This window comes from Bufo gargarizans, chromosome 2 (assembly GCF_014858855.1).
Source record: "Bufo gargarizans isolate SCDJY-AF-19 chromosome 2, ASM1485885v1, whole genome shotgun sequence".
NCBI lineage: Eukaryota > Metazoa > Chordata > Amphibia > Anura > Bufonidae > Bufo > Bufo gargarizans.
Window position 1 is genome coordinate 560136180 of NC_058081.1, and position 11462 is coordinate 560147641.

The window sequence follows — 11462 nt, forward strand, 5'->3', positions numbered from 1 at the left end:
AGTGATTTAAAGGGATTCTGTCATGAGATTTTAGTCCTATAACCTAAACATATGCCCATGTCCGTACTAATAACATGATCCTAAACTGGCTTTATTAAACCTGCTTGTGGCTCTATTAGCCCAAAAAACAGGTTTTTATACCCTGTCAATCGCCTACCTAAGGTGCCCAATGGGACGTCCGTTAATACAAGGTGCCCGGCCGTCTGGTGCCCTGCGCCTCCTTCCAAGTCTTAATCACCGCCCTCCCTGTCTACAGTGCCGCCTTCCTCAGCGCCGCCTCCGCCAGATCCGGCGCCTGCTCACTATGCTCAGCCTGATGCGCCGCGGACTCCTGGCAGCGGCTTCGTTGAGCTAAGTGTGCATACGCATCAGGCCGGGTGCATGCGCTCTTCGTTTAACCAAGCCGCTGCCAGGATTCTGCGGCGCATCAGGCTGAGCATAGTGCGCAGGCGCCGGATCTGGCAGAGGCGGCGCTGAGGCGAGGAAGGCGGCACTGTAGACAGGGAGGGCGGCGATCAAGACTGGGAAGGAGGCGCTGGGCACCAGACGGCCGGGCACCCTGTATTAACGGACGTCCCATTGGGCACCTTAGGTAGGCGATTGACAGGGTATAAAAACCAGTTTTTTGGGCTAATAGAGCCACAAGCAGGTTTAATGAGGCCAGTTTAGGATTCATGTTATTAGTACGGACATGGGCATATGTTTAGCTTATAGGGCTAAAATCTCATGACAGAATCTCTTTAAACAGCAGGTCGCTTTCTGATAACACATTCCCTTTTAAATGAGTGTTTATGAGCTGTCAAGAATTCAGAGATGAGGGTTATACATCCAGCTCTCAGAGCCAACAGCTAGTGAAGGTTTATTGGTACCTTTACACATCATATGGGCAGTCAATAACCCAACAGACCCCGTTATGAATCAGTAGTGTCCCATGCGGTGCTGGTAATACCCATGATGCAGCAGATCCAAAAGATTGTCTTGTCTTCCACATTTTGTGAACTTCACTCTTCTCTTGCTATTTTATAGAAACCTGGAGAAGATTAGGGGTCTAATTAAGGATCGCACTTTCTTTGGTTTCCCTGTACTGTTGGACAACATGACACTTACAGAGTACAATGACTGGTACACAAGCGTGGATGCTGTGGCCAACCTGACACAACATGGCATTACAAATTGCCGGATAGAAGATGAGATGAACAAGGTTTGAGTACTTTTCACAATACTTTCTTGGTGTAGCGTCAATACTGTTGGTGTAAATCTCGTGTTCTACCTTGCAGGGTGTGGAAGGAACAGGATTGGCATTCATCGCCTTCACAGAAGCAATGACTCGGTTCCCTGCCTCCCCATTTTGGTCTTTGTTATTTTTCCTCATGTTACTGAACTTGGGTCTCAGCACGATGTTTGGGAACATGCAAGGAATAATCACCCCACTGCTTGACAACTTTACATGTTTACGCAAGAGGAAAACCTTATTCACAAGTAAGGCCGTTATTTTTTTGCTAATATAGTGCCAACGTATTCTGTAGCACTGTACAGAGATTGTCATCACTCATATCAGTCCATGTCCCCACAAAAGCCAATTTTAGAGGAAGCCACATAAGCTCTCGGGATGTTTTTGGAATGTGGGAGGAAACAGAAGTACCCGAGGAGACCCTCACAAAAAATGAAAAACGTGCAAACTCCATGCAAATGTTGTCTTTGGTCGAATTTGATGCAGGGTCCAGTGCTGGAGTGCAACCGTGCTAATTACTGAGTCACTGCAATGCTCTGAGCATTCATTGTGGCTGCGTCTAAGAGCAACGGGGGCATAGCCTTTACACCTAGAGGCTCTGCTCTCTCTGCAGCTGCCAAGCCGTCTTCACCTTGATTGACAGGCCAGGCAGTAAAAAAAAAAAAAAGGTCATCCCACTTGGCTTTATCAATCAGAATGCAGAGGGCACGGCAGTTGCAGAGAGAGCAGAGCCTCTAAGTGTAATGACAATGCCCCTGTTGCTCCTAGTGCAGGGATCAGCAACCTTCGGCACTCCAGCTGTTGTGAAACTACAATTCCCAGCATGCAAACTTACTCTGCTGTTCTTGTAAATCCCACTGTAGTTTCAGAAAAGCTGGAGTGCCGGAGGTTGCTGATCCCTGTCATTTTTCTCAGCAATGCTGGCACATATGAACATGGGACCAACACAGATGCCTTCAGCTGCCAAATGCACATATAACAGGTCAGCCAGTGTCATAGGTACAGATCTGCTGACAGATGCCCTTTAAGCTCTCACATGGCAAGCAGTGTTAATTAGAAGCATTGTCCCATCTTATAATGTTATAGCATACCACAAGATTATGCCATAACATTATTATCAATGGAGGTCTAACATTTGAGACCGCCACTAATCGGGAGAACCAAGGTCTCTCCACTTATTCCTGGTGTCACTGTGCAGGGAGACTATGTGAAGAGCTTCAGCTAATAACCAGCCCTTCCTCTACTTTAAAGTTTTTTTTATTTTTTACACAAAAAAAGCAATTATCCCCTATCCACAGAACAAGAAATAGGTGTCTCGACACTGGGGACCTACAGCGCTCATGAGAAGTGGATCCATACATACATGGCCACTGATGGAGATTGTGCCCAGAACTATCTCAGTCAGTCCCATGAGTGGAATGGTTGGTACACATGTACAGTACTGCTCCGTTCACATGGAGTAACGGGGGGCTCGGCTCTAGTTTTTCTAAAGGGTCCCAGCTGTTGGACCCCCTTACAATCCCATCCCCTATAGATAGGAGATAATTATTTGTGGGAAAACCCCTTTTAAAGTAGTTGAATGGCCTCGATCAGTAATTGATGGCATATAGTTTTTTGGTGTAGTTTAATGTAACTCTCTTTTAACAAACGTCTGTGATAGAGACGTGTTAGAAGTTTGCCTTTACATCAGTCTGTGAGCTGAGCCCCCTCCATAGAACACATGGTAGCACTGTACATCTTATGTAAAACTTCTGAATTCCAACACGACCTTTATTCACTTTGTGTTTTCTGCTTGTTTTAGTTTTCTGCTGTGTATTTGGTCTCTTGACTGGGTTGATCTTCGTTCAGCGATCCGGATCCTACTTCGTCTCCATGTTTGATGACTATTCAGCCACTTTGCCTCTTATTATTGTTGTGATATTTGAAAATGTGGCTGTGGCTTGGGTGTACGGGGCAGACAGGTACCATTTTCTTATCATTATCTTAAGGGTACTTTCACACTTGTGGCAGAGGATTCCGGCAGGCATTTCAGTCACCGGCAATCTGGACGCAAACTGATGGCATTTGTCAGACGGATCCGTCTGACAAATGCATTGCAATACCGTATCAGTCTCTCCGATGTCATCCGGAAAAACAGATCCGGTATTATAATTTCTTTGCATTTTTAAAAGTCTACGCAAGCCGGATCCGTTTTGCCGGAACACTTAATTCCGGATCCGACACTAATACACTTCAATGTAAATTAATGCCAGATCTGGCATTCCGGCAAGTGTTCAGTATTTTTGGCCGGAGATAAAACTGCAGCATGCTGCAATATTTTCTCCTTCCAAAAAACGTAAAAAAGGGACTGAACTGATGCATGCTGAACGGACTGCTCTCCATTCAGAATGAATTACGATAAAACTGATTAGTTTTTTTCCGGTATTGAGCTCCTGTGACGGAACTCAATACCGGAAAACAATAACGCTAGTGTGAAAGTACCCTAATGTCATATGATTTACGTTTTAGTAGTAAAAGCACACTACAGAGGAAGGAAGGGTATTTTAATCCCTTTCTGATAACTGTGCAGTACTTCTACTCCTGTGATTCCATCACTGCTTTGCTATCGAAGTAATGGTTGTCACTGGTTTCCCAATGCAAGAAATTGTAACCAAAATAACAAAAACTATATTAACTAGTTTAGTCTCCCTCCTCACTGTTCTTTGTTTTGCATTGCTGCAGCAGTGTATACCCCAGGTGACCACTGCAGCCAATTATTGACCTCAGTGGACTTGTCCTGTGGCGATCGTATGCACGTCTCTCTCCATTCACTTATATTGGCATTTCAAAAACAGCAGAGTAAGCAAACTTGGCTGTTAAAAGAACTCCCTTAGAAGTAAATGGAGAGAACTGCATATGTACCGCCATCTCTCCGTTCAGGGGGTCGGGGGACCCCATTCTGGAGATAAGTGCGGGTCTCGGAGGTGACATCTGCATCTGTCAGACATTGATGGCATATCCTGTGGGTTTGCCATGAATGTCTGAGATGGGAAACTATAGGGTGATGAGAGATTGCTCCTTAGTTTTTTTCACTATTCCCAGTGTTAAACTTTGAAGAAGGTTACCTCAACCTTTTAACCCTGTGTCATTTTAGGTCTAGCAATTTTGCCAATTTATAACAAGAATATTTTTCAATTTATAAGACGCACCTAGGTTTTAGAGAAGGAAAATCTGATTTTTTTTTATTTATTTTGATCTGAACTCATATCAGACTCATCAGATCCCTACAATCTTTAGCAGGCCTCAGTTTGGACCCCCAATCTTCATCAGACCCCCAATCCTCTTCAGACATCAGATCAGACATAAAAGAAATAAAAGAATGTGCCTATCCTTCTCCGGGTAGCTTGTTCCTCCTGTACTCAGAGTGCTCCCTGGTCTTCTGCCGGCGTTGCGCTGCACTACATCCTGATACTATACACAGTCAGGACACAGTGCAGCTTGATGCCTAGAAGAAGGGCAGGGAGCGGTAAGTAGAGTCAGCACTAGCAGTGCTATACTCACTGACTCCAGTGCCTCCTACATGCTAATGAGCACTTCCATAATGGAATCGCTCATTAGTATTCGCTTTGTAAGACGCACTGCCATTTTTTCTTGGAAAATACACTGTATCTTTATGTGTCTGCATGTCTTTATTTGAATATATATATATATATATATGGAAGAAAATTTACCAGCAGCACCACCAGGCAAAAAAACAAGTAGAGAGGGTGCACTGTCCGAGTATGGTAGCTGGTGCTTACCCACTAATACGGAATAAAGAAATCGGACTGCACTCCAGTTGAATCTTCAGTGCAAAAAGGTTTATTCACCCATAGGTGGCACAAGCGACGTTTTGGCTCACATATGAGCCTTTTTCAAGGTATATATATATATAAATTAGCTGCCCCTATTTGTAATTAATCAGCACAGAATTTTGTATCTTTTTAGATGATAAAACTAAATGGTGTTCAGAGATGGATTTTCACGATGATATGTAACCACTATTTTTGCAGCTGTCAGTATATACATGCACTTTTTTTCATTTGTGTTCAGGTTTATGGATGATATTCAAGGAATGTTGGGCTTCCGACCATGGTGTGTGTACAAGTATATGTGGCAGTACTTCAGCATTTTGGCCATGATTGGTCTCCTACTTGCCAGCTTGATTAGAATGTGTATTGCTGACCCCACGTACCAGTCCTGGAACATGGAAGAGGTATGACTGTATGCTGTTGTGTGTTTCTGGGAACCTAGAGCAATTAGATGATTCCAGTGATCAATATGAATCATTTTGGCCTTTGCTCATATGTTTACACCTATCCTCACCATGCATGTTATGATCCACCATCCAGTGGAAGTCTCAATTAGCAAGAAAGAGGACTTCTGTTTCATAGTGGATCAAAAATGGATGCTTGGATAGTTTTGACAAAAATGAATTTACTAAATGAATTAATTTTTTATATTTCTTCTGTTTGCTCTATCCTTTAGGCAGCTGAAAAAAAGTTGGAGTATCCACCATGGGCTCTTGGCATCCTGATCAGCTTGATCGTATTGGCTTCCTTGCCCATCCCATTAGTATTCCTGAAACAAACTATACAAGACTGGTTACAGAGTCGGAGAACAAAGCTATATGGGCAGTGTGAATACAGTCAGGGCTGTACTGTTGACGAAGTGCTGGAACCCATCGAAGAGGGCATTCCAAGGTGTTCGAATGGTTACCTACATGTGGAGATGGAAGATCTTGCAGAGAGTGGAAATCTGCTTACCGAAGGAGATGAGGAGGATAACGGCAATGTAAGGAGCTAAACTCATGGCTAACACAGTTAAGTAGGTCAAGGTCTCTGAAGCACCTTCAGATGTTTTCCAAAGTGGTGCCAAGCAGACTTAGTCTGTCCAGAGCTGGTGATCAAATTTTTCATTAGCCTGGAGGGGCAAATAGATGCCTGGTAGTGCCGCTCTGAAAATCTTACTGTGCCAAATAACTAAAGACTGGTTCTTTATGGGTCTTAGCTGTTTTCGCCAGTATTTTCAGTTCCTACCTCTCTCACCGAATGGTATAAATGGCGAACAGTGACCTCACCCCAAGCACTTTTCTTATGCCAATCACAGACTGGAAGAGCCTTGCCTGATGTAGGCAGAAAACCACCAAAACAGATCTGATGATTTTCATCACAGTAATGTGTTGTGACCAGAGCCAATTTTCTACCTTGCTGCTGGATTGTAGTTACTGATCCTACGAAGAAGGGACCTACCTGTTACAACATCTCTTTCTGTTGCACCATATTTAATATATATATATATATATATATATTGTTTTTTTTATTGGAGATAAAAAGCAGAACGTATTGTGATTACTTTCCAAAAGCTTGAAAGACAATACTGAAGAACAAATGGACGGATAGATATATAGCTATTTGTCAAAACTGAAGTTGGCGGTACTACACCATTCATCTGTTCAGATAGACCTGTAGATATTATTATTTATGGGTTAGAGCAAGCTACGGCTTTTAGGAGTAAATAATGTTTATATTTTATAGGGGAAGCTTTTCTTATTTTATATGTCTCACCTCCTTACTGTAATATACAGTGCTTGCTATAGTGTTATGAGATGTGCTCCCAGGTGTCTGTTGTGTATGTGAGTTCCTCGGTTCTCTGCCAGTCATGTTCAGAGTATACGGTAACTGACAGGGTTTATAGAGACTATTATCGGCTAAACTATGGGGTCAAGGTGCACAGAAATGTGCTGCTGGTTCCAGCTTTTTGGATGGTTTCTGTTCTCGTAAAAAAGTCTGCAGTGATTTGCTGCCCCCTGATCTTAAAGGCCCAGGCTGCACTGTAGATTCAGCCATACAATGTCTGGTGGATTTGAGGGTCCTACGAGGTTTTGCACATACTGTCAATAACTTTTACCATGGAGTTCTTAATGAAAGAAGCTGTTGTGTAACAAATCAACTGCAAGTTTTGCACAACCCCTGGTTTTCTAAAAGATGTTGCCGCACAGCCCCTGTCCATATGGCCAATTAAGGGGACGTCATAGAGCACAGGGGTCTTCTACTTAGACCCACTCTATCCAATACTACAGCTTCTATACAAAATACATGTGGCACCTTCTGCCAGATAAGCTGTACTTCTGGTAGCCAACTCATCAGTGACGGAGATGCTTTTGGGAATTGGGATGTCCTAGCTGGCCAACTGTTAAAGGGAACCTGTCGCCCTTTTTAATGCCATCCTCACGGCAGGCAGTATATGGTAGTGACAGACACGCAGAAATCAGTAGTCTTTCATCTGCTAAAGTTGTGCTGCTGCTGAGAACGTAATGTTGGCAGTGCTCGCCAGAGAAGAGTCATGCACTGCCAGAAAAGAGTTTAGGGAATACGTGCGGTTCCCTCTTTTCCCCATTGCCCACTCCTAGGGAGATGACTAAAGTAAGAACTGTCAATCATCATTGGGTGGGCAGAGAGGGGGGGAAATCGGGTATAAGCCCGACTCTTTTCCGACAGCATATACCTGTTCTGTTTCGTACAATGCCAGCATTAACTTGTAAATTCTCAGCAGAGGTGTTACCTAGCAGATAAACCACAGACTGGTGATTTCGGAGTGTCTGTCACTGCTTCATGCTACCGGTGAGAGCAAAATAGAGATTTAGTGTGTGAACGGGACATGCATAATTGTACATTTTTTAAATAAAGGAATATATGTTTTGAAGCTTAGTTATTATGTCTTTTTTTTAAATAAACTACAATCCATGACATATACGCACACATACACTGGCAGGTTGTCAGTCATGCTGGCTGCAGTGCATCTCACAGCTGCTGGAGGGTGCATGGTGGAGGATCCATAGAGGGAGCTGCTGGAGGGTGCATGGTGGAGGATCCATAGAGGGAACACAGTGATAGACGTGGTCCCACAGATGCTCAATTGGGTTCATGTCTGGGGAATTAGGGGGCCAGGGTAGTACTTGGAAATCTTGGTCATGCCCTTCCAACCAATTTTGGATATTTCTAGCCATGTTAATAGAGTAGATATTGAGACCTGTACTTAGTGACCTATGGTGGGTTCTCATAGAGGACTTTGTAGTCAGAATCCAAACTGTGAAGGATCTACAGCACTCCACTTGAAATACGTTTTCACAATGCTTTATTTGATTATATACTAGTAAATACATTTCTATCCAGGTAAGTATATATGCAACAAAGCCACTTATAATATTCCAGACATTTTGATCATGTATGATCTTTATAAACTGTGTATCTGTGGCTGTACATAGTAGAAGGGATATTCCAGCTTTCTCTATGTACTGTCATACATAACCGAAACGTGCAGGATATTATAAGTGGCTATGCTATGTATATGCTAACCTGGATATAATTTTTCTTACTTGTTTATGATGAAATAAAGCATTGTGAAAATGTATTTCATGTGTGGTGCCATAGGATCTTCACGCTTTTTATTTCTAGCTGTGTGACATGTAGCATTGTCTTGCTGGAAGATCCCATCTGCCTAGTGAAGACAGTCAGCACGTGTGGATGTATATGATCTGCTAGGATGGAATCATATGCAAATCGGTTGAGAATGGGCTGGATCAGTGGGCCCCAAAAATGCCACAAAAACATTCCTCAGACTATAACGCTACCACCATCAGCTTGTGTTCCTCCAGAAATAGTTTCAGGGTGTTTTTGTTCTCTGATGTTTCTTACCTGACTGTCCAATGTTAATCCATTTATTGAAGCAGAAAACATGACTAATCAGAGAAGACAACCCTTTGCCAATCAGTAGAGGTCCAATTCTGATACTGCCATGAAAATTGAAGCCTTTTCTGCCGATGCAACTTTGTTAGCAGAAGTGCGGTGACCATCCATCTGCTTCAGAGCCCGATACGCAGTAGGGTTCACCAAACTGTTGTTTTAGAGACATGTCGGATAGCCGCCTGGTTCATCTTGGCAATGAGCTGCTGTACAATAGCCCTTTTACCCATGACACCAATGCAGCTCATATACCAACCGACCCAGCTCATGACTGACTCCATGAGTTACTTGCTGACTACACGAGAAAGTGGTCATAATAATGTGACTTCACTGCGTGTGTATATACAGTGCCTTGCAAAAGTATTTACCCTCCTTGACTTTTTTCGCATTTTGTTACATTACAGCCCTAAGTTCAATGTTTTGTTAATCTGAATTTTATGTGATGGATCAAAACAAAATGGTCTAAGTTGGTGAAGTGAAATGAAAAAAATATATAAATAAAATTATTGTTTAGAAATAGAAAACAGAAAATTGGCATGTGCGTATGTATTCACCCCCTTTGTTAGGAAGTCCATAAAAAGCTCTGGTGCAACCAATTACCTTCAGAAGTCACATAATTAGTGAAATGGTGTCCACCTGTGTGCAATCTAAGTATCACATGATCTGTCATTACATATACACACACCTTTTTTGAAAGGCCCCAGAGGCTGCAACACCTAAGCAAGAGGCATCACTAACCAAACACTGCCATGAAGACCAAGGAACTCTCCAAACAAGTAAGGGACAATGTTGTTGAGAAGTACAAGTCAGGGTTAGGTTATAAAAAAAATATCCAAATCTTTGATGATCCCCAGGAGCACCATCAAATCTATCATAACCAAATGGAAAGAACATGGCACAACAGCAAACTAGCCAAGAAATGGACGCTCACCATAACTCACGGACTGGGCAAGGAGGGCATTAATCACAGAGGCAGCACAGAGACCTAAGGTAACCCTGGAGAAGCTGCAGAGTTCCACAGCAGAGACTGGAGTATCTGTACAAAGGACGACAATAAGCCGTACGTTCCATAGAGTTGGGATTTATGGCAGTGTGGCCAGAAGAAAGCCATTACTTTCAGCAAAAAACAAAAAGGCACATTGTGAGTTTGCGAAAAGGCATGTGAGAGACTCCCAAAATGTATGGAGGAAGGTGCTCTGGTCTGATAAAATTGAACTTTTCTGCCATCAAAGATCGTGGTGAGCGATATAGACGATATGCGATATAAACAATATAAATTTGGCCCACGGTAGAGATTTTGTTTATATCGCCATATCGCAGTAGAACATGGCATGTGCCACTCTCGGCACGCACCATGTTCTCCTGAGTCCCTCGCTTCCCACTGTGTGCGGCTATCACTGACCACCAATGAAAACGGACTAGGAGGGGAGGGGCTGTGGCCACTCCGCCATCAATGAGAACAGAGGAGGAGGATGGATTGTGGCCGCTGCACAACCAATGAGAACAGAGAGGAGGAGGGGAGGGACTGTGGCCACTGCGCCACCAAGGAATATAGTTAATATGCCTGAATACAAACGTAGCCTGCATATGCCGGCCATATCCCATACCTGGCCTCTATTACTGCGCATATCCCAATACCTGGCCTCTATTACTTACATACCTGGCCTCTATTACTACCGTGATCTGCCGCAATTAACCCCTCAGGTCTGTAAATTAAATGAATTCCAGGTTGTGAGGCACCAAAATACGAAAAAGTCAAGGGGGCGAATACTACTGCAAGGCACTGACTGTGTGTGTGTGTGTGTGTGTGTGTGTGTGTAAATGTGTATATATAATATATATATACACACACACACACACTCTCACCTAAAGAATTATTAGGAACACCTTTTGCCTTCAGAACTGCCTTAATTCTACGTGGCATTGATTCAACAAGGTGCTGATAGTATTCTTTAGAAATGTTGGCCCATATTGATAGGATAGCATCTTGCAGTTGGAGATTTGAGGGATGCACATCCAGGACACGAAGCTCCCGTTCCACCACATCCCAAAGACGCTCTATTGGGTTGAGATCTGGTGACTGTGGGGGCCATTTTAGTACAGTGAACTCATTGTCATGTTCAAGAAACCAATTTGAAATGATTCGAGCTGTGTGACATGGTGCATTATCCTGCTGGAAGTAGCCATCAGAGGATGGGTACATGGTGGTCATGAAGGGATGGACATGGTCAGAAACAATGCTCAGGTAGCCCATGGCATTTAAATGATGGCCAATTGGCACTAAGGGGCCTAAAGTGTGCCCAGAAAACATCCATTACACCACCACCAGCCTGCACAGTGGTAACAAGGCATGATGGATACATGTTCTTATTCTGTTTAAGCCAAATTCGGACTCCATTTTAATGTCTCAACAGAAATCGAGACTCATCAGACCAGGCAACATTTTTCCAGTCTTCAACAGTCCAATT

The 11462-nt window shown here is 43.3% G+C and overlaps 1 protein-coding gene across 3 annotated transcripts in view; it reads left to right on the plus strand.

Annotated features, from left to right (window-relative positions):
- The window catches only part of LOC122928623 (sodium-dependent neutral amino acid transporter B(0)AT2-like), a 123768-nt gene extending 115814 nt beyond the window's left edge, over positions 1–7954 (plus strand). For all 3 annotated transcript variants that reach the window (XM_044281638.1, XM_044281637.1, XM_044281636.1), the window contains 5 exons: positions 1027–1201; positions 1278–1479; positions 3033–3192; positions 5303–5465; positions 5738–7954. In XM_044281638.1, the coding sequence (XP_044137573.1) occupies positions 1027–1201; positions 1278–1479; positions 3033–3192; positions 5303–5465; positions 5738–6055 (1018 nt within the window). In that variant the 3' untranslated portion in view covers positions 6056–7954. The remainder of the gene's footprint in view (positions 1–1026; positions 1202–1277; positions 1480–3032; positions 3193–5302; positions 5466–5737) is intronic.
- Positions 7955–11462: the final 3508 nt, after the last annotated feature.